This window comes from Gracilinanus agilis, chromosome 2 (genome assembly GCF_016433145.1).
Source record: "Gracilinanus agilis isolate LMUSP501 chromosome 2, AgileGrace, whole genome shotgun sequence".
NCBI classification, from domain to species: domain Eukaryota; kingdom Metazoa; phylum Chordata; class Mammalia; order Didelphimorphia; family Didelphidae; genus Gracilinanus; species Gracilinanus agilis.
In genome coordinates, this window is record NC_058131.1 from 479,225,068 (window position 1) to 479,249,008 (window position 23,941).

General features: G+C 38.9%; 2 protein-coding genes across 2 annotated transcripts in view; both read left to right on the forward strand.

The window, feature by feature from the left end:
* The first annotated feature begins 3,256 nt into the window (after nt 1-3,256).
* LOC123234010 (acyl-coenzyme A thioesterase 1-like) lies at nt 3,257-19,145 on the forward strand. The gene is made up of 3 exons (XM_044659975.1): nt 3,257-4,079; nt 16,134-16,336; nt 16,526-19,145. The coding sequence occupies exons 1-3, from the start codon at nt 3,257-3,259 to the stop codon at nt 17,099-17,101; spliced, it is 1,602 nt and encodes a 533-aa protein (XP_044515910.1). The 3' UTR covers nt 17,102-19,145.
* A 4,396-nt stretch (nt 19,146-23,541) lies between these two features.
* Nucleotides 23,542-23,941, forward strand: part of DNAL1 (dynein axonemal light chain 1) — a 35,546-nt gene continuing 35,146 nt past the window's right edge. Inside the window, exon 1 of the mRNA XM_044662068.1 lies at nt 23,542-23,603. Coding sequence (XP_044518003.1) covers nt 23,601-23,603 — 3 coding nt within the window. The 5' untranslated portion in view covers nt 23,542-23,600. The remainder of the gene's footprint in view (nt 23,604-23,941) is intronic.

The following is a 23,941-nucleotide window of genomic DNA, read 5'->3' on the forward strand; positions in this document are numbered from 1 at the left end:
TCCCTTCCCACTTGGAATCTGTGATTAAAATTAAATTAAAACCTTCCCAATCCTTAACATCAGTTCGACATCCTTGGTAGTTCTCGTCTATGGGTCTCTTAAATGTAGCACCAAGCAAAGGACATTGGGAAAAGAGAGTTTGTGGTTATTAATTAATTAAAGTGAAATTGATGGAGGAGTTATTCTGGGATTAGAAAAAACACCTGTTCACTATTTTGCTCACATTTGATAATGAATCCTTTTCTTGTTAAGATGAGAGCTCTCAGGAATCTGAACGTGATTTATTGGTCTACTGATTCATGTCAGAGATCACATTCTTTTAGAGCATTAATATTCTGAAGCTATTATGTTTTAGTAATCTATTAATGCTTGTGACATACCCAGCCTTGGCCTGGATCCCACATTTCTTTTTTGTTGTTGTTGTTGTAACTACTTTCACAACATTTTTATCTCTTCTTTTTCCATCTCTACCTAACTCCTATTTCAGTGATCTCCAAGGCAACCCCCCACTCCCTTTCCAACCAGTAGGCCATTGTATGATATTAAGGGATAGCCAATGAGAGATTTACGAGATGTTAGATCTCTTTTAAATAGGAAAGTTTGTCTCCAACCCCATCTTCCCTTTACTCATTATCACCTAACCCCTCACCCATTTTGCCACCTTCAATGGCTATACAAACTCTCAAACTCTCCTTTTCTCCTTCAGAGAGTAATCTGAGTGACTAAGAACTCTGCCCCTCTGTTGGTTTTTGATAGAACAAAGCAAGTAGCACATGCAACTTGGCTGTTCTTCCTCACTATCTCATTCTTTTTACCTCAAAACCCACCTCTCCTACAAACTTCCCTGTTTCTGTCTAGGCAGCCACACTCTCCTAGTCATCCAGGCTTGAAATCTCTGTGTCATTGACTCCTCACTCTGCTTTACTCCACAAAACCAAATAGCTGTCAAGCCTTAATCCTATTTCTCCAACATCTCTCCCATCCCTTCTGTTTTCTCCATTTCCTCAGCCACCCCCACCCCCACCCCATTCAGGCTCTTACACCACCTAGACTCTGACAATAGCCTCCTAATTGCTCTTCTCTTGTTTCTCCTCAATGCAATCAACCTTCCACACAACTGCCAAATAGATATTTCAAAATGGCAAGTTCTGACTGTCACTCTTCTTTTCATGAACTTCCAATGGCTCCTTATCAACTAAACATCAAGGATGATTTCATTTTTAACTCATCCTTTTAAATTTTTCATTTTTTTTTGTTTTACAAATTGTTGACAATGCTATCTCCATTCTGGTGGAATCAGCAATCATTTTCCAGCAGGATTAATATGCAGAAGCATATTAGTTCAGTAGAACCTGTATATATAAGCAACAAATAAAGAACTATGTTATATGTATACATGTATATATATGTGTATATATATGTGTGTGTGTGTATATATATATATATATATATGGAAAGAGAGAACATGCTCAAATTATGTAATTGGAGATATTTCTGAGTACAAACCAAGATTTTTTTTTTTTTACTGATGGGGTGAACAATCAAAAGACCACTGTTCTATTTCAGAAAGGAATTCTCTTTAGCCTCACTCTTTTAAAACCCTTACTTTCCATTTTAGAATCCATCTGTGTGTTAGTTTCAAAGCAGAAGAGTGGTAAGGGATAGGCAATGGGGGTTAAGTGACTTGCCCAGGGTCACACACCTTGGAAGTATCTGAGGTCACATTTGAACCCAGGACCTTCCATCTGTAGGCCTGGTTTTCAATACACTGAGCTACTTGGCTATCTTCCTTAGTCTCACTTTTACTGGCTTCTTTGTTTCCTTCCATTCTTCCCTCCGTTTTAACAAAAAAAATGTCATTTTCATAACACAAAAATATAAATATCATTGAATAAAACGAGCTTTCTATTTGATAAAGTCATACTTCCCTTTTAGGCTGCTTTTTTTGGTGTTTTTTAATAATTATTAAAGTCTGCAATAGAAAATAACCTTTACTTGATTTCCTTTTAGAGCCACTGCCTGCCACCAATCTATATAGCAAGGCACTGGGCATTTAGGAGAGAATGTACATTTGCACAAATTGTAAGATTTAGCAAAAAACATACAAACCTGTTGGTTGCTGAACAAAATGTTGAGCTGCAACATTAGCAATTTCTTTGTTTTCCTGGGAGACATATATGACCTTGTGTTCACCTTCTACTCTGAATACAGTAGAGTTAGCAGTAAAAATTACTTTATTTTAGGCTAACTTTCAGTGAGAAATCTTTGGAACTTGACCTTCAGACAGCATTTCTTGATCCGAGGGCGAAGTTAATTACTTAATTTGGAAGGCCTGACAGAATTAGCTCTTTACAGTCAGGGAGTGACCTCTATGCGACCTCTTGAGTTTGAAATAATCAGGATTGGGAAACAGTGTCACCTGGCGGACATCCTGGAGTCTAACCAAAGGGCCTACATAAATTAAAAAATCATCTCCAAATCACAAATTCCTTTCACTCCTGAAGAAGTGGAAGGGAGGTGACCCGGGCTGAATTTCTGCCCTTCTCTTGTGAGGCAATTTCGGCAACCTGCTCATCTTCCTGCTTTTCATCCCTTCGGCTGTCCAGTTGTTTTTCAATGGTATCTGACTGTGTCCCCATTTGGGGTTTTCTTTGGAGAGATGCTACTCCCTTCTACATTTTCCTCTCTTGTCTTCTACAATCAATCAAACAACATTTATTAAGGTCTTACTTTGTGCCAGTTACTGTGCTAAGTGCTGGGGATACAAAAAGAGGCAAAAGAGTGCTTACCCTCTGGAAGCTTACAATCTAACAAGAGAGAACACTCAATCCATCAACATTTAACAAGTCCACAATGCGCCAGGCACTAAACACTGCGAATAAAATAGTTCCTAACCTCAAAGAATTTATAGTCTAATGGAGGAGATAAGTCTGTTCATAAACTTGTATTAAGTGCTTGCTATGCGCCAAACACTGCGCTATCCTGGCCTCGGGGGATTTACAATCGAATTCCTGCAGGGGAAGGAGCGTTGAAGACTAGGAGCTATGAGGAGTGGGGGGTGGGAGGGGGCGAATTTCGATTCCCGGCTCCCGCCTCTAACGACATCTAAGGCCTTCAGCTCGTCCCTACCTCTCCACTAGGAGGTTGGAAGAGATGCTTTTCCAGAACCCTTCTCCGATGCTGGCGTATCCCTTTCTTTCTGCCCCTACTAAGTGGCTCCTCTTGCTCCTCCTCCGGATTGAACCTCGTCTGCCAAATGAGCTGTAGGCCAGCCCGAGGCACAAGTGCACGCACGCACGGAACCGCACTGAACGGGCGGGCGGCGGTGGGCGACGCTGCAGTACCTCATCCCAGCCCCGGTAGGTGGGGCGGCGCTAGACCTCGCCCTCAGTGTACGACCCTGCTCCTCCTCTTAGTTTCTCTCGGTGGCGGCAGTGTCTCTTGGAGCGTGCCGGGGCTGCGTGGGTCCAGGCTCCAGTATCCAGCCGGCGGCGGCGGCGGCGGCGGTGGCATGTGGCGGTCGGCAGTCGCTGTGCTCCGAGGTCTGTCGGGCTTCGGCTGGCAGCCCCTCCGGGCTGTCTCCTCGTCCCCTGTCGACGCCCAGAAGGGGGTGACGTTGAGCGTGACTCCTCCGGTGGGCCTGGCCGATGAGCCGGTGCACATCCAAGTGCAGGGTTTGAGCCCAGGCGAGCCTGTGACCGTGCGGGCGCTGGCCGTCAGCTACCACGGCCGCCTCTTCCAGTCGAGCGCCCACTACGAGGCCAACGGCCTCGGGGCGCTGGACCTAACCAAAGACCCCTCCCAGGGCGGTGACTACACGGGCGTGGAGCCCATGGGACTGATGTGGAGTCTGTCCCCGGCGGGCATGGAGAACCCCTACATCCGGATGGTGCAGCGCAGCGTGCTCAAGAAGCCCCTCAAGCTCGAAGTGACGGTCCACCAGGCGCACAACCAGACGGGGCTGCTGTTGGGCCAGGTGCTGGCCTCGGCCAGGGTGGAACGCTGGTATGCCACCCCCGAGATCCGAGCCATCCGGGTCCGCGAGGGTATGGTCCGTGGGTCCTTCTTCATGCCCCCAGGTGTGTGAGACTTAGATCGCGCTCTTCTTCCGCTCCTTTCTTTCCCCTTCTCCCCACCCCAATCCCTTCCTACGCTCCTTAAGTAAATCCTCCAATTAGACTTTCTAGGAAACCTCGCTAAGATGCAATCCGAATTCAGTAATAAATGTTTTCTAGGTGCAAGGCTCCAGGGATACCTGGGCAAAACCACTCTGACCTTGAGGTGCTTTGCCTTCTACTATAAATAGCCATAGAGCACTTTAAGGTTTTCAAAGAGAACTTTGCAAATATCAGTCAACAAATATTAAGTACTACTGTGTGCCGGGTTATATACAGGATAAATAGGAAATAATTAAAAGAGGAGAATTAATATTGTGTCTACTATGTATAGGCACAGTGACAAGCACTAGGGATATAAAGAGTCAAAAGATGGTATGTTCCCTCAAGGGGCGAAAACATGCAAACATATATATAGGAAAGGAGCTATATACAGAATAAATAGGAAATGGTTAACAAAAAGAAAGCACTAAAATTAAGAGGGATTGGGGGAAACTTCGTGTAGAAGGTGAAATTTTAGTTGCCATTTAAAGGAAACCAAGGAGTTCAGTAGTTAGAATGGATTCTCACAAAATGGGGATAAATAATAGCACTTATTTCCTAGGTATTATCTCCATCCAATTACCTAGGAAATAGGTGCTATTCTTATCCCTATTTTACACATTGAGAAATGGAGGTGGCAGAGGGCAGCCTTGAACTCTGGAAGTACTGACTCCAGGTCCAGTTCTTTATCCACTACACCACCACTTACACAGTTATTTAAGTAGGAGAAGAGAGTAAGAATTAGGAGAATCGGGAAAAGCTTCCAGGAGAACATGGTACCCAAACTGAACCTGAAAGAATTTAGGGATTCTAAGTGGCTGACGGGAGGAGGGCTTGTGTTTTTGGAGGATGCTTAAATGTAGGAGCTGAATGCAAAAAGCTGTCCTGTCTTGGCCTCATCTGAAAGCAAAGCAGGGTGGGATCCTTTAGGAGTCTGTCTCTGTGCCACTGGTTAAATTATTAAATAATATGGGATCCCAGAATGACAGAGCTGGAGATCAGGAAAAGGGATTAGCATATTTGCTCAGATTTGCCCCCAAAAGAATTTGAAAGGAAGAGAGGCTAGTTCTTTAGTTACTCAGAAATATATAGATCTGGGTAAGTGCTTAGAAAGCATCTTGTTGAATTCCTTCATTTTACAGATTAGGAAACTGAGTTTAAGTCATTTGTACCAGGTCACAAAAGTGTAGTGAGTGGCAAAACCAGGATTCTATCTCAGGTATTATAAAACCAAGGTTCATTTTGCATTCCAGACACCACTCCCTTTCTGGCATGTAACATTCACATAGCATTATGTTTTAACAGTTTTAAAAAAAAATTGTTCCTTTTTCTGTTGGGAAATTTGGCATAAAATTCAACACAGTTCCCCTCCCCAAATTTTTATTTATTTATTTATTTTGGCATTTTGAGGACCTGAGTTTAAATCCTAGTTACTGCGTGCTGGTCATGAAACTTCTCTGGGTTTCTTTCACATCTGTAAAATGAAAGGATCATGCTAGATCAGTGATTCTCAATCTTATTTCCTGCTCACAACACAGCATTCTTTGCTGTGAGGATTCTTGACACACTAAATGTTTAAGTTTGGCAATAAGGAAAGGTTCCAGAGCTGTTATCCAGACCTTGGAATTCCTTGACTCTTCTAAGAGGCAGTTAGGTGGCTCAGTGGATAGAATATAATGCCAGAATTCAAATTCAGTCTCAGATTCTTACTAGCAAAATGACTCTATAAGTCATTTAATCTGTTTGCCTCTGTTTTCTATAAAATGGAGATAATGCCAAGGTTGTGAGGATCAAATGAGATAATATTTGCAAAGCTACATAAATGCTAGTTGCTCTTATGATTACTTACTCTCCTCTACTGCATCACTCCCTTCTTTTTTGTTACTTCTCCAAGATTCAAATCAGAAGAGCTTTGTACCTCTTTAGATAGAGCTGCTATTGTGACTTTCTGAATATCAAGCTAGGAAGAAGGCAACATTATTGCAGCTGGGGATTGGGAGTTAGGGAATGTGGAGGTCTCAAGGTATAGGGAATTTTCAGGCATTCACTTGGAGAATCAGTTTCCTGGATGATCTGTGCCATCCGTTTTAGCTCTAAATCTGTGATGATGTGAATATAACAATAATGAAGATTTTGGACAAATCTGTCTTTGTCGTTGTTACATATAGTACATAACTTGGGAGAGTATGACTTTTTTTCTTTTAGTTATGTGTTTCAAAAGTAATTACAATAAAGCACTTATTATTAATATTATCTCATTTTATCCTCACCACAACCTTGAGAGGTAGGTGCCATTTGATAGACTAGGAAACTAAAGTAGATTGCAGTTAAGTGATGTGATCTAAAAATAATTATTTATACAGCCTTTCATATTTGGTACAAAATGATACATTTTAAATTGCTTTTGAAATATTTCCCCTCATAATGGCACTAAACAAAGTATTTCAATCAGAATTCCAATCAAAATAGAAGTTGGAAAGAAGTATTTAAGATGGGTGATATTCTAGCAAGGTGGTGAAGAGAGAAGTCATAGAAATCATATTTTCATTTCTATTATCCCCCCCAGTAGATATAATAAATAAGAAAAAGGAGGAGAAAATGGTAGTAAAGTACAGGGAGTAAAGCAAAGAATATCTTTTTGGGAAACTAGGGAAAATAAGCAAATAGTAGGAAAAAACTTCAATATGATTGGAAAATCCTGTAAGTTAAAAGATGAAAAGAGAAATCATTAGAAGAAAGTAATAAATTAGCCTTAGGGTGACCTAAGATATGATGCTGAACTAACCCCAAGACACAACAGACTGAACAGTATGAACTTTAAAGAAAATGAAGAATAATCTATTGTCAGTAATGTAACATCTGTGCCCTTTAATGAAATATTAAAAAAATAAAAATAAACTGATAAAAGTTAAGGTGGTTAAAAAAATTGAATGAAGGAATAGGATCAGTGGGAAATAAAATTCTTAGTTTAGAAGACCAAGTAAGGGAGATATGGTAGAAAATGTAATAAAGCAAGATCAAAGAGAACAACTCGTTGAATTTAAAAGTCCAAAACACTACAAATAAAGATGATAGCTCTGGAGGATAGAGCTCAGACAGTTCTGATAATTATGGAATTACTAAGAAAAATAGAGAAACATTAAATATAAATATTAGTCAGGAAATTAGCAAAAAAAAAAATTCCCCAAATTAGTAGGATCAAGGAACAGATCTATAGAATTCACCAGATGTCCTAAAGAGAAATATCAGATTTTGTTCACCCAGACATATTGATATCCCACTCCAGAGATTCACCAGTAAAGAGAGAATTTTAGAAGTAGCTAGTAAGAAAAAATATTACTTACCATAAGGTACCATAATGTAAGAAATAAAATTTAGTTATTATAGTTATATCTTTAAAATATGTGGCCGCCAGGAATCAACAATTTAGGTTGATTCCGTAATTAAATCAGACCCAAGTCAGCATCGGGTTGAGGAGTTTATTTACAATCAGGAAGGTGAGTAGGGATAAAGAGAAGAGGGAGGTTAGAAGACTAAATAAATGAAGCTGTAAGCCGCAAGGCCCAACAGCCGGATAGGCAGAGTTTAGAATTGGCCCAGCTAGGCCAAGGAAGCCAGCCTAACTTACCCACGTGACAATACAGAGTGTAATCTGTCTGTGGTCTCAGGAGATGCTTCTTCTTCCAGTTCCAGACGCCAACTCCCACTACAGGAAGTTCACTAACTTACTTAAAGAGAATGTGCCTTTCATCACTTCCTGTGGTCCACCTCTAATTCAAATGGACAAATGGCAGTTCCTACATTGATTTGGACTGCCCAAAGGGCAGTCCCTTATTCTTGATTTGTTACTTATTGTCACGTGTGGGTAACTCGTCTCCCCTCCCCACTAAGGGAGGTGGGAGTGACATCATTAGCACGCCTGGGTTGGGTAGATTTTTGACTATTAATAGGATCTGGCTATTCTATTTACACACTAATTTGTATCTCTCAGAATTTATTCTTTATAGGGGAAAGTGGGGAAAGCAACAGTGGAAAAAGCAGAACAGAGTTTACTGAAAGTCAAGGTGAACCATATCTCAATTCATTTTGGGATTTTCTATTCAACTAAAATAGGAGTAATTTAATTTAAAGAGAGTATTTTTTTATCTGAGTGGGAGAAATATCTTGAATGTTACTTAGGGTAAGCAAAAACTCAGGTTATTATGATCTGCATCAGTGTCAAGTAAAATGAAGAATTGCTATATGTTTAAGTTATTGGAAATGCTATTGAGGATTGTTGTATTTATAATATTCTTGGTGGTTTAAATGTTGAATGTGTATGAAAAGTTAAGGAAAGGTAGTTTAGTGGAAAGATCATCAGGTCTGGAGTTAGGGGAACCTGAGTTCAAATTTGGCCTCAGAAGATTCCTAGCTGTGCAATCCTTGGCAAGTCACTTAACCCCAGTTACCTTGCCCTTTCCCTTCTTTCTTAGAATTGTTACTAAGACCAAATAGAAACGAATAGAGAAGGAAAAAAAAAGAAAAATTAAGAAAAGATTGACGTTCTGCTGCTGTACTTGTAATATCCCAAATCATACGAGAACATCAAAGGTCTTTAACTTAGTTAACAAAGTGACTAGGCATTAATGCCATTTTGACTGACAGCTAAAATTTTAAAATAGAGTAGAGTGAGAGAGATCAATAATTAACAAAAAAACATTCATATATTTAGGTGTTTTTCTTTGTTTTAAGCAAAGAGAACTATGAGCAAGAAGAGGCATTCTTTGTGGGCATTACACATATTAAATAAGAGAGAATAAGAAAAAGTTGATCTTGGGAAAGGCAGACCCTTTGGAGGATGAAGCTCAAATTTGGCAAATTAATTGAATCAATCCAGAAATTGACTAGTATTGTGGGAGTGAATTGGAGTGTATATACAAAGAAATGGGGGTAGACTGTGGTGGCCTGGCCCATTATTCCTGCTATTAAGAAGACTGAGGTCAATAGACTGCTTGAGCTCAAGAGTTCTGACCTGCATTTATTTGGCTAAGACAGATGGTCTGGTGTCCAAACTCCTCTAACACCAATATGGTGAACCCCTGGAAGGAGGGGGGAACTGGCCCACGTTGGAAATGAAGCAGGTCAGAAAGCTCCATGAGTGGCCACTGCCCTGGTTGAGAAAAGGAGATCCATTCTCCAAAAAAGAAAGGGGAAGAAATTGTATAAAACTTTAGGAAAAATTATTCTGAGCAATTCTTTACATCTTTCAGTCAATTGTCAGGTAGGTGGTAATGATGTGTTCCATTGTTGAATATCATTTGCAAAATGGTGCATTCACAGAATATCTAATACTTTCATCAAAAATGACCTAAATTGATATTTAGACGACCTTCATAAGGATTTTTTTTTTTAGAAGAGTGTAGATAGATGTATAGGTTGGTAGCTGTTGATGTTTTCTTGGGCAATTTTTGGTTTCAAAAAGATCCTAGATTTTTTACCAAATCATTGTTATTTTCCCCTTCTTTAGATATTTTGTAAGTTGGTACCTTAATGCCCTCACAATTATATCCTCTACAGCAAATGTGTCAAACAGACATCATTGTGGCCTCCAGTATTCCCCGATACTTCCCAGTGAAAATATAATTGGGAAATGTGTAATAAAAAGAACAAAAATACAATAGAACATAGGTAATATTAATATGCAGTATTCAAAGTCATTATGTGTCCCAACAGACATCCTTATGTACAGTTTAGTGTGGCCCCTGTTTCCGAGTTTGACACCACTGATTTACAATATGGATCTGTTCTCTATATTTCATTTAATTTGAATGGTTTCCCCCACCCTTTTTTTTTTGTTTTGTTTTGTTTTTGTGCAACTTCTGCTTTCTCAATAAGCATGTTAGGAACTATGATGTTAAAATCCAAGTGTGGTAGTTATGCTCTCCTTAATTTATTGTAACAATTTTTGCAAATCTTTTCTATATTTCTTCCCTTTGTAGCCCTTTTCCTGATTTCTTCCCTAAATACCCTTGGGATGACTTTGTTCCTTTCTTGCCAAGTTTTCTTTAGAGTGGTTTTATCTTCCACTTCTTTTCTTGCCTTTACAGTAATCTGTCATCCTTTTTCATAAGATAATAATGCAACATACCAAAATTTATGAGCTGCAGCAAAAGTAATTTTTGGAGGCAAACTTATGTGCTTATATCAACATAAGAGAAAAAGAGAAGTTTAATGAGGTGAATTTTTTTAACCCTTACTTTGTCTTAGTAGCAGTCTTCTAAGACAGAAGAGTAGTAAGGGATAGACATTTGGGGTTAAGTGACTTGCTGTTCAGGGTCACACAGGAAATTTCTGAAGCCAGATTTGAACCACAGGTCCGCCCTACTCCAAACCTGGTGCTTTATCTACTGTGCTATCTAAAATTAACAAAAGAAAATATCACTCAAAACAAAAAATAAACATACTTGGAAGTAAACACATACAACTAAATGAAAAGAAATGAATTTTTAAAAGTCTAATAAAGTTGGTAAACTGTTAACTAAATTAGCCAAATAAGAGAGAAGAAAATCAAATTACTGAAATTTTTTAAATGAGGAGGAAAAAAATCCCATTGAATTGTGAGGAAATAAAGAAAAATAGCAAAGTATAGTATGTTCAATCATATGCTAAGAAAACTGAAAATGTAAAGAAAATGGAAGGTGTTTACAAAAATATAAAACACACACACACACACACACACACACACACACACACACACACACACACACACACACACACACACACACACACGGGTTCCCAAAGAAAATTTTATTATAAAGATTAAAATTCTCTGGAGACTATCTTAATTTATAATTATTTATTAAATAATAAAAAGTGGGCCAGAGAAAGAAAAAAACATCAAATGTTCCCTCCCCCAGCTGGCTGCACTAGCTTTTTAATCAGACCTCAGGTGTACCACCACTGAGCCCAATTATGTGTGTCCCCACACTGGGGCTCCTCTAACCAGCACTCAACCACACTGGCACTCTCCCAGCTTCATCTCCCCTTTGTCTCCCCCTGCCAGCTGTGTGGCCACACTATAAACATGCCAGCATCTCCTAGCCACCTCCTCTCTCTGTGATTCTGAGGCAAAAGAGGCTACTTCTTTCCCCAAGTCCCCTTTAAACTACTTGAGACATCACTTTTCTGAATCTCTCTGATTTGGTAGACTCAAACCTCACCCCAGATCAGAGGTGGGCTTTCTGGACTCAGAAGTCATGTGGGACAAGAGACAAGACCAGGACTCTGGTGTCTCCCCAGAGTGCATGAGTTTGCTCCCACCCCCATCTTAAGTAGTTTATTGACAGGTAAGCACCAGGATTTGTTCTTAATTCAAAGAGTGGGGCTGAATTGCAACCCAGTTCAATCAGAGAATAGGCAATTTTCAAACCCAATATGAAACTTTCTCTTTTTAAACTTTAAAGGCAAAATTAGGGTACCAAGAAGAAGTATTTGGGCCAGTCTTAGATTTTCGCACTGTCAAAGAACAAATAATTTTGATGTTGTATAAATTGTTTTCAAAAATAGAAAAAGGTAGCATTCTACAAAATTTTTCTTATGATTAAAATATTGTTCTGATCTTTAAATCATATGGATCTTCAAACCATTCAAAGGCAAATAAAGGGAACGTTAGACCAATATTATTATTGAGTACTGAATGCAAAAATATCATGGCAAATACAATTCAACAGTATATTTTTTTAATTGTTCACTTGATCAAGAATTCCAGGAATGTAAATATGGCTAAATATCATGAAACAATTAGCATAAGAAGTCATAGTAAACAAAGTATTTTAAATCCTATCTTATTAATAGATACAGAAAGAATTTTTGATAAAATAGTTAAAAATTAAAAACACCAAAATGATAAAAAATGGAGGTTTTCATTAAGATAATAGAAGCCTTTTTGAAAAGCAGGGAAAAGCAAAAAAAAGGACCTTGTTCCTCAAATTTCAAATTACCTTACAAATTGATAATTATCCAAATTATCTGGTACTGGATTTTTAAAAAATAGGATAACAAATCCGTATTTTTAAAAATTGAATAACAGGTTAGTTGAGTTAGAGCCAGATTTCAAAGTTAAAGTGTTCAGTAAACTTGAATCACAAACCACTGAGACCAGTTTTTACTATTAAACAAAAATTATTGGGAAACATTTAGATGATAATTTGGTTCAAAGGAGAAAGACACTGAGATGGACAATGAATAGACTAACAAAATATAGTTTTTTAAAATCATAAAAAGCTAGAGGACAAGAGATGACTAAAGCTTTCACAATGACAGAAAAGGGTTAAAGTATTTTTAATTAAAATTTTAATTTAATTTTCACATTATTTAATTTTATTTTAGGATATTTTTCCATGGTTACATGATTCATGTTCTCTTCCTCCCCTCTTCCATTCCTCCTCTTAGAGTGTATAAGCAATTCCACTGGTTTATACATATCTTATTACTCAAAACTTATTTCCATATTATTGATACTTTGTAGTAGAGTAATCCTTTAAAAACCACAACCCCAAATCATATACCCATATAACCAAGTGATAAATCATATGTTTTTCTTCTGTATTTCTACTCCCCTAGTTCTTTATCCAGATGTGGATAAGCATTCCAAAGAGGGATAAATTCTTAAATTGTGACTCAGAAAATTATGAGCAAGTATTTGCATTAAAATCATGTTTGCATAAAAATAAAAAACTTTTGTATAAAATAAACTAATGAATCTAGTTAAGAATTTAAAAAACTTGGGGAAATTATTGCATCAAATGATTTAAAATAAGACATCCAGAATGTATAAAGAATTGATATTTTTATCAGTATGAGCTATTTTGTAATTGACAAGTTGTCAGAAGAATGAATAGACAATTTTCTAAAGGATTGCAAACTATCAACAGTCACATGAAAAAGAACTCAAAACTTCTAATCAGAAAAATGCAAATTAAATGCAACCTGAGCCCCAAATTGACAAAAATAAAAGATGACAACTGGTAAGGCTATGGTTAAAACAGGTATGATATTACTCTGCTGATGGGGTTGTGAATTGGTCCCTATTAGGGATCAGGGAAGCAATATGGAATGATAAATTTAGAGTTATAAGTGCAGAGACACCATGGTGGCTTGGTGGGTAAAGAGCCAGGCCTAGAAACAGGAGGTCTTGGGTTCAAATGTGGCCTCAGACACCTCCTATTTGTGTGACTCTGGAAAAGTCACTTAACTTCTCTTACCTAAATCCTTACCTTAGAATGATTACGTTAGGGTTAATTCTAAGACAGAAGGTAAAGGTTTAAAAAGAAATTATGAATTTGGATTTCCTTTGACCCAGTGGCCCTGCTGCAGGGAATCTACCCCAAGGATATTGCTGAGAGGGGAGAGATCAACTTACATTAATAGACATTTTTATGTTCCTAATAGTACTATTTGTGATGTCAAAAGAAAAAATGGAAATATACCAAATGTTTATCAATAAAAGATTGTCTGTTAGTTCAGAAACATTTTATATTAGATCAGGCTGAACAAATTATGGTGTGTGAATATGACAGAATATTATTGATTTGATCAAATGATAAGAAGCAGTGTAGCTACTAGTGAGAGAGCCAACCACAGAGTCAGGAAGACACAGGTGCAAGACCTGCTTCTGATGAATATTACTTTTGTCACCCCAGACCAGTGATGGTGACCTTTTAGAGATGGAGTGCTGGACCCGTTCCCTCCTCCCCCAGGTCAAGTGCCATCCCCTGCCCCACCCCCTTTTGCCCCAGACACGGGAGGGAGGAAGTGCTCCCATTGGCTGGGAAGAAGGGTGGGGAAAGTGAGGAATGTCCACAGGTGCATGGAGTGGGGAGGGAAACAGCTCCACCCTCTGGCTTTCTAGTAATGAACTCTGATGGGTGACTGCAATGTGCCCATAGAGAGGGCTCTATGTGCCCTTTTTGGTATGCATGTCATAGATTCACCATCACAGCCTTGGACAAATCATTTAACCCATTGGCGTTCTTTAAGACAACTCTCAAAGACTAGAAAGCACAGATTTGCATTAACAGGAGTTTCCTTCCTGGAAGTCCCCAGTGTACACAAATAATGTCAAACTTAGAGAATACTAAAGTGTCCATAAGGATCCCAGCAGTCCACATACTGACTTATAAAACCACATGTTTATATATAAAATAAGGTAGAAACTACATTTTAACCTGATTTGGGCTGTACATGGGAGTGTTGTGGACTACATGTGGCCTGTGAGCTTCATGTTTGATATGTCTGGTGTACATTAATGAAATTATAGATCTAACTCCCCTTACCCTCCCCCCCAAAAGATTATGAATATGAAGAATTTTTAAAATATGGCAGTATCTATATAAAATTATGGAGTTAAAAAAGCAGAATCAAGTTGTCAGCAAGCATTTATTAAGTGTTTACAATGTGCTAGGTATGTTCCCAGCTAAAAGAAAAATAATCCCTGCCTTCAAGGAACTTATTTATAGGGGATGGCAACATAAAAAATAAAGTAAAAGGATGGGGATTGTTAGAAAAAGAGATGAAATAGATGAAGGAAGATACCAGTACAGGAGCATAGTAGAGAAAGTCCAGAAAGCAAGTGTAGCCTGGAAAGGTATGAAGACGTGGCTAGCCTGGGCATTCTCCTCAAAACTGAGGTTCTGGAAGGAACCAGCCATTCAGAGAGGAAGGCTATAGGGATGGAGCCTACTCTTACTAAGTAGAGTCAAGGGGATGGAGTGAGCTTCCACAGTGAAGAAAGAAGTTTTTCTGACTTGGTAGAGGAAGTTCAGAAAGTTAATTCATCCTGGAGAGAATTGAACCAAAAGAGTACTATCCATGCAGACTAAACATGCTTAAAGAGCAAAATAGCAATTAATTCTTATAGGTAAAGAATGAAAAAGGACAAGGAAAATAAGAATGATGGCAGTATTGCTGTATTACAGTGAAGACAAACATCTTTTTTGGTTGTTTGAATAACGGAAGTTATAGACAAAATAATTTAGAATCTTGGATTTTTTGGTTTGATTTTATCTTGTGGGCTCTTTTTTTCTTATATTTTTATTCACATATTTGAATACCTGCACTTGTCAATGGAAGTCAAAATGAAATATATATTAAGAGCTTTGATGGTGCATCTGAGTGTCATATTTAGTAAACATTAGCCTTTAAAAGTTTCAAACTATTCTATATAATATCAGGAACAAGTCACCTTACATCTGTGTAAATGAAAATTTCGTAACCTTTAGACTTCATCTCCCAGAATTCTTCCCTTGCCCCAAAATTCCTTTTTCCTTTCTGTTTACATGCATCTTTTATGTGATTGTATATAAGTTTTGGTTAAAGCCTCCCTTGTGCTCTCTTCCACGCAAGTTGCTTGGGTGAGCGCTCTCCCTGTTTCTCTAGCCTTTTTTAGTTTCCTTTTGCGTCAAATAAAATATTAAATCTTATAAAATATAATTGGATTATTGATATTAATTTTAAAATCTAAACAGGGTGGGGCAGCTGGGTGGCTCAGTGGATTGAGAGCCAGGCCTAGAGACTGGAGGTCCTAGGTTCAAGTCCGGCCTCGGACACTTCCAGCTGTGTGACCTTGGGCAAGTCACTTGACCCCTATCGCCCACCCTTACCACTCCTGGGCTAAGGATGGTCCCTAGCCCGAATGAAAAAGGAGGAGGGTTGGGCGTGGGGCTAGCAACCCCACCCTGTAAAAACTACATCTGCTAAAGAAACTGCAACCTAAAGTAGGGGCAGCTGGGCTAGCTCAGTGGATTGAGAGCCAGGCCTAGAGAGGAAACCAGGCCTAGGTTCAAATCTGGGCTCAGACACTTCCCAGCTGGGACCCTGAGCGACCCATTGCCTACTGGTTGTGGCCCTATGCTCCTAGAATGGAGTCCCAGGATAAAAAAAAAAAGATAAAAAAAAAAAAAAAAACAAAAAAAAAACATCTTATCCTTGCTTTTTTAGGGGATGGTCCATTTCCTGGTGTGATTGACATGTTTGGTGATGAAGGGGGACTACATGAATTTCGGGCTAGCCTTCTTGCTTGTCGAGGCTTTGCTACCCTAGCTTTGCCATATTTTGCCTTTGAAGATCTACCTCCCATCATGAAAGACTTAAATCTTGACTACTTTGCTCAGGCGGCTAAATTTGTGCAGAATCACCCAAAGGTGAGTGGTATGACAGAAGGAAATTCACTCATCACGGGAAGGGAAATAATGGGAACATAAGCAGTCAGTAAAATATATGCTATGTAAATAATAAATCAGCTAATAAGCTAATAATGATCAATCCATGGCCATCTTTGTAACTCCATTAATAGTTGTGCCTTTATCTCTCTTTTTTCTTTTAATTTGAAGGTCAAAGGTCCCAAAATTGGAGTGATTGGATCAGGCAAAGGAGCAGAACTGGCCTTTTCAATGGCTACCTTCCTCCCAGATGTGGCTGCTGTGGTCAGTATCAATGGTTGCATCTCCAACACAGGCACTGCTCTTCAGTGTGGCCCCGTAATCCTACCAGGACTTCCCTTTGACCTGGATAAAATCACTGTCAGTTCCTCAGGAGTGTATGATGTTAAAGAAGCCCTTGTAGACCCCTTGGATCCTGCTTATGGAGACAGCCTTATCCCCATAGAAAAAGCTAACTCTCACTTCCTTTTTGTGGTTGGAGAGGATGACAAGCAATGGAATAGCTCTTTGTATGCGGACCTGGCAATTAAGCGATTAGAGGAGCATGGAAAAAAAAATTACACTCTTCTGAGTTATCCCAATGCAGGTCATAGAATTGATCCACCCAATAGCCCATTTTTTCCAGTTGCCTTGGATCGGTGGCTGGGGGTCCCTATTCTGGGTGGGGGTCAGTGCAGAGCCCATGCCATTGCTCAGGAGGAATCTTGGAAGAAGATCTTAGAGTTTCTGAAGATGCATTTAAAATGAAGGTTATAGAACTATAAGATTGGGTTGGAGTGATTACTCAAACAATGCAACAAATTGATTTCAAAAAAAGTTAAAGGCTTGAATCTGCATAGCTTTGTAACATGAAAATTGAGATCTCATATCCATCTAGATATTGGGTTGGGGATGTAAAATTACCAAGGAAATAGTAATTTTTTTTTCAGTAGCAATTCAAGGAAACGATAAGAAGGGTCAGATTATATTTCAATTTTGTGTTTATCAGAACCTGTCATTCTTACACTGTCTAATAAAATAAGATTTTAGATTGACTCTGCAAAACTTTGCCAGCCAAAGGTAGAGGCTTAAGCAATAAAGGGGAAGATAATTACTAAATGAAAGAACAAAAATATTTTTTATTATGGCCCCTTTTGGTGTTAAAAATCAATTTGTATGCAGGTGGCTAGTCTACCTTTTGTTTTACCATGCTCTTTTATACTCATAGAAAAGCATTTCTGTCACAGAAATATTTGTAAATTTTTTTCTGACCAGGGGTTTATACTTTTGAATATGATCTTATTATTGATTACTCACCCTTGGGTTTTTGATAAGGAATTTTACTTAGTGATGAAAAGATCACCATGAAGCTGTAAGACTAGCTTCACTGACCTTGGGGTTTGTGGTCGCCACCTTTTTAAGGGTCAGCAAAGATTTCACCATGAAATAAATTCCTATTTAGAAAATCTAAGTGTCTCTCCAGCAAACAGCAGTCAAATTCTGAGAATGGGTTTCAGTATTTGCAGCATCATTTTCCCCCTTCTATTTTTGTTTATTATACTTTATTTATATATACTTGAAGTTTCAAAAAAGTATTCTAAAGTCAGATTGTCCTCCAAAGCAAACAACTGTAGAATAGAAATTGCACTTTTCTAATGGGTGGCCAGAATCCTTCCTCCACTACTCTAGAAAACTAAAATTTATTCATGAAGGAGGGATTCTTCTTCTCCTAAATCACCAATGATTTTTTTGAGTGTGTGTTTTGGGTTGGAGGATATTAAAAGTTTTTGGTTTTGTTTTCATTTAAGCTTTTTTCCATGATGTACACATATAATTCATTGGGGGTTGAGGGAATGGGAGGATTTGTGACTGAGTTTTTATATATTGTTTGGCCAATAGGTAGCCCTTTGGATTCAGAACTACCCTTATAACTCCAAGATTAGTCATTGTTATAACACTCTTTATAACATTACCATTTCTAAATTAAAGTCACACTTTGAAACATATGATGTTAGAGAAACCTCAGTAAATTGAGTATGTGCTGCCCTTTCTTGGGGCTATTCATGTAAGAATTAGAAAAGTGGCAAGTTGGCTATTTTGAAATCTTTTCTAAAACCAACAATAAGGGAAAATGTGCCTTTAAAAAACCAAAAGCCATATAATCTGAGGTTAACATTTGACGTTTGATTCACTGTGCATTCTAATGTCATTTGAATGAATTTGACTGTTTAAGTAATCTAAAAGGGCATTAGTCTCAAGGCCAGGTTTTTCGTTGTGCTTTGATGTGTGTTTTAAATAAAGCATGTCAAATCAGTATTTTGTCTCTAATCGGGCTGTTAGACTTGATAAATACCTCTCTCCCCTCTCTTATCCAAACTATGCACTTATTTAAAAACAACAGAAATACTCGTATTTATTTATAGTTAACATTTTCTAATTGTTTGTGTCCATTTTCAGCCATAAGATGCTACTTTGTGAATTCTTTTGTATATTGATTTTTGTTCTGGATTTTTAGAATCTAAATCTTTCTTGGCACATTCTATTTACTGTTTTCCTTTTTTTTAGGTTGTTTAGGTAGAAATAGAGTTATTTGACTTTAAATGTTATTTATTAGACTGTTTAAAAAATTATACACAAGGATAACTTCATGCTGTGGAATTGTTTATTTATCATAAGAGTTTAAAGAACAGCATAACTTTTTTTTTCCTTAAAAGTTCTTAAATTTTGAAATCAGAAAGGTTGATCTAAAATGTGTGTAAAGGATGTTGTTAAATTAATTTTCAAAGACAAATAAATTTCTGAAGAACATGCATGCAGAGTTTATATGGTTTTATGTGGTCAATCACAGTTTATTGCTTTCGGTCACAAGCCTTTGTGGTGCCAAGTGAGTAAAGAATAGATAACAGTAAAATAAGATCTTAAAAATAAGATACAGTGTTGGGTTTCTGAGCCTCAAGAGAACATTTATCTTTGAATGAATGACTACCTAGAATCATAGAATGTTAGAGCATGAAGAATCTGAGAAAATATCTAACCCAACCCCCTTCCTTTTAACACATAAGGAAGTTGAGTCTCAGAACTGAAATGATTTGCCCAAGCTCATACCTTCTGCTTTCAGATGAACTAGACTGATTTCTAGATTCCCATTCCAATGTTCTTGCCATCATGTAGTTCAAAGTTCAGTTGCATAGATACTTTGCAGAGTTTAGCAGATTTGCTCAAAAATTAGATTCCTGATGTCAACAGAACCATAAAACTGTAGAAGGTTCTATTGGTTGGGGAAAGAATCCTAATAGTTCTTGGTATACAAGATTATCTGAATAATAAACCATTTTATATTGTGCTTTGTGGCTTTCAGATGTGCTGGAACCAGCTCTAGAGAGATGCTGATTGTTAAATTTTTTCAGTGTGAGAGCGAATACCTCAGAAATTGGTGAACATTACAAACCAGGGCTTAATTTGTTTTGTTGATTATCTAGGCCAGTGATGGGCAAACTACAGCCTGCGGGACAGATGCAGCCCCCTGAAATATTCTATCCAGCCACGTGACATTATTCCTAATCTGACAAATACAATGAGTAGGATACAATACAATGAAACTTCGAAAGAGTTGCCTTAGAAACAGACTGACAGATGAGCATTTCCTTTCCTTTGGCCCCCTCTTTAAAAAGTTTGCCCATCACTAATCTAGACTTAAATTTCTGGGGAAAAATGTTAATAATGCTGATTAATTTTTTTAACTCTTACTTTCTGTTATAGTATCCGTTTTTTAAGTATCAATTTGTAGTATCAGTTTTAAAACAGAAGGGTGGTAAAGGCTAGACAATGGGAGTTGTGACTTGCTCAGGGCCACACAGCTTAGGAAGTGTCCAAAGGCAGATTTGAACCCAGGACCTCCTGTCTCCATGCCTGGTGCTTTATCCACTGTGTTATTTACATGCCCTTAGTGTTGATTAAACTTAAAATTTTGTGTCCTATGTAAATTTCCGCCCCCCCTACCCTCTGGACCTGGTGTTAAACATGTACCAGCACATTATATGGTAGATAGTACAAGTATTAGCTCCATTTTACAGATAAAGAAACTAAGGCAAAGAGGTAAAATGAGCTAGCTAGTAATAAATGTTATAGCTGGGATTCTAATACAAGCATCCTAAATCCAAATAACTCTATTATGCCAAGTAGATTAAAGTTGTGTAGGAGAAAATATGTAGTAGGCACATAGAGATGGAACCTGGATTAAAGAAGATTTAAGAGTGACAATAACTGTCTTCAGGTAATTGAATGATTGCTGAGTGGAAGCGGATTAGTTTTATTTGGCTTTCGTTATAAACTGTACAAAGGAAGATTCCAGCTTAATGCATAAGGAAAACTTCCTATAATATGCAGCTAAGTGCCATAGTGGTTAGTGTAAGAGGAGTCAGGAAGAACTGAGTTTGAATCTTGCTTCAGAATCTTACTGGCTATGCATCTTTGGGCAAATCATTTAATCTTACTGTGCCTCAGTTTCTTATCTGTAAAATGGAGATAATAGCACATATCACAGGATTGTTGTAAAGATCAAATGAGTTAAACATATATAAAGCAATTTGCAAACAAAATGCTATTTAAATGCCAGCTACTCTCATTATTTCTACTAATAAACATACCCAGAAGTGGAAAGGATTGTCCCAGGGAGTAGTGAGTTACACCTCACTGAAGGTTTCTTAAATGAAAGTTGGACCACCTTGTCGGAGAAGGGATCTGGAAACTGATCTTTCTAGGTTTATCAAGAATCTCTTAATTGCAAAATCTCATGATCTTTAATCAGTTCTCATTCTTTTCTGACTCTCCTGAAACTTTTTACACTGTTGACTCCCCCCTCCTCCTACATCTGCTTGCCCACCCCACCTTCTGGTTTCCCACCACTACTCCCATCCACTTGGCATTTCTTTCATCCCTTCTTCCCAGTCTCATTTGCTAAATCATCTGTGTCTTGTCCTCTAATCACAGAGTCATGCCAGGCTTTCTGGCCTAGGCTCTCTTCTCTCCTCAGTATATTCTCAATGATCTTGCCTGTTCAAGGGTTTATCATCTCTATCCAGATGACTCCCAAATCTATATATCCAGTCTTTATCTTTGTACTGAGTTCCAGGCCCATGTTACCAGATGCTTGTTGGCCATCCCCTGGGCATCCCTGTTGTATTTTAAACTCAACATGTTAAAAACAGAAGACATCCTACCTGTTTCTGTTGAAGACTCTGCCATCCTTCCAGGTGCTTAAATTTCACAATACCTAGTGAGTGGCAGGGTGGATAGAGCCCTGGGCCTGGAATCAAGAAGACTTGAGTTCAAATCCAGCCTTAGACATTTACTAGCTTTGTGATCCTAGACAAGTCATCTAACCAGTGCCTGCCTCCATTTCCTCAACTGTAAAATGGAGAAAATAATAGCATCAACCTGACAACTGACGTGAGGACCAAATGGGATACCATAAACAGGGCTTAGCACATTACCTAGTAGGTTCTATATATAAATGTTTATTCTATTCCTTTCTCCTTGCCCCAAAGTCCTTCTTTCCAATCCATTCTCCATACAGGACCATGTCACTCCTTTGCTCAAGAAGCTTTATTGATTCCCTATTGACTCTAGAATATACACCCAAGCTTCTCAGGTTGGCATTTAGAGTCCCCGGGTCTGGCTTTGGTGTGCTTTTTCTGTTACTCTTTCACCTACTCTTCAATCAAACTGACCTACTTTCTGTTTTTCAATGATGTGTTCCACCTCCAGCTACCCTGTCTTTGCAAAGACTACACCAGCATGCCTCAAATGCTGTCCTTCCTCACTTCTGCTTCTTCTAACAGCTTAGTGCCTTTGAAGATTCAACTTGGGTGCCAACTTTACAGGAAACCTTTTCCCAGTCTCTTTCCCAAAGCCCCAAGTTCAGGGCTTCTTATAACCTTTTGTGTTCTGGACCCTTTGGCCTTCTGGTGATCCCTCTGGACTCCCTTCCAGCATGATGTTTTTAAATGCATAAAATACATAGGATTAAAATACATAAAGTACAAAGGAAACCAAAGATTAATGAACGTAAAGATGTATTTTTCCCTTCATCCAAGTTTCTGAACCCCCCAAAATCAGTTTGGACTTCAGATCAAGAACCTTTCCCCTACTGTTAGGCCATTCTCTTTTTAAATAATCTGATGGTTACCTATATGGTCCCATGTTTTATTATAGTCCATCAAATCCCCAACCCTATGTGAACTTTCCATATTTTTTCAGTTGGCATTGATTAAAAACTCAAGGCACTGGAGCTATCAAAGAAACTGGAAAAAAGTGATTGCCTGATGTTTAAATGTGTGTATAAATAATAAAAATTAAATGTTTACATATATGTTTAATTCTATTTTTTTGATTATATGCAAACATTTTTAACATTGTTTAAAATTTTTTTTTTTGAGTTCCATATACTTTACACTCCTTAAAGACAAGCAATTTGGTAGAAACATTTCCATGGCTTAATATATTTTTTGTATATCCTTAATTGTGTACATTTTATCTCCTCCCTCCTTCCCCTGGGACACTTTGAGACTGCTTCATTTTTGTTTTAGCTTTCTTGGCAATTACTTTGGGGGGGGGGGGCGGGGGATGTACTTTTGGATGAACAAGGCCAAACGAAATTTTTATTTATTTAAAAACTCTTACCATCCCTCTTGGAGTCAATACTGTGTATTGGTTCTAAAGCAGAAGGGCGGTAAGGGCTAGGCAATGGGGGTTAAGTGACTTGCCCAGGGTCACACAGCTAATACGTGTCTGATGCTGCATTTGAACCCAGAACCTCCCGTCTCTAAGCCTGGCTCCCAATCCACTGAGCCACCCAGCTGCCACCCTCACCCCACCCCCTAACCGAATTTTTAATTGCTTATGCCTGGAGCGTCATTCCTTTCGGTCGGATAACTCTCGAAAACAAGAGGGGCAGAAACAGCTGGACTCGGCTGTTTTCTCCTCAGTCTTTTCCCAGAAACCACTTGCCCTCCGCCCCGCCCCGGAACCTAGTCCTCCACAACCATAGAGACCAGCACCCCACCCCCAGCCTTCTGGCGGCTGGAACGGAAGGATTCAGTCGACCTCTTCAGTCATCCCACAATGCCTCTCGCCTCACGCGCGGGACCGAGAAGTAAGGGGATGCTGCTGCACGCGAACGCGCCTGTATACCTCCTGGCAGTGCGCATGCGCCTAGGCCCAAGCTGGGCCCTAGCAACCGCCGCAGTGACAGTAGCAACGGAGCGGAATGGTGAGTAACCTCCCGGGTTTAGGGAGGCTAACGTTGGGTTGGAGTGGGGAGCGTAGGCAGAGAAGTAGGGGTGAGAGGGTGAGGAGCGTGAAGGGGCATTTACTCGGAGGAGGGAGTCTAGGGCAAAGGGGGTGGGGGATGGTCCCTTGTGAGGAGAGGGGCCTGAGGCGGATGGCAGCGGCTTTGGCTGGGGGTAGTGGAAACCCAGGGGTAGAAAGGGATGGGAAAGGGCATGGGGTGGAGGAGAAATGGGGGAGAAGAGGGGAAAGGGAGCTTCTTGCACTGTAGGAATTTCCTTCCCGGGAGAGATGGGGAGGACTCTGGCTGTGATTGGCGCA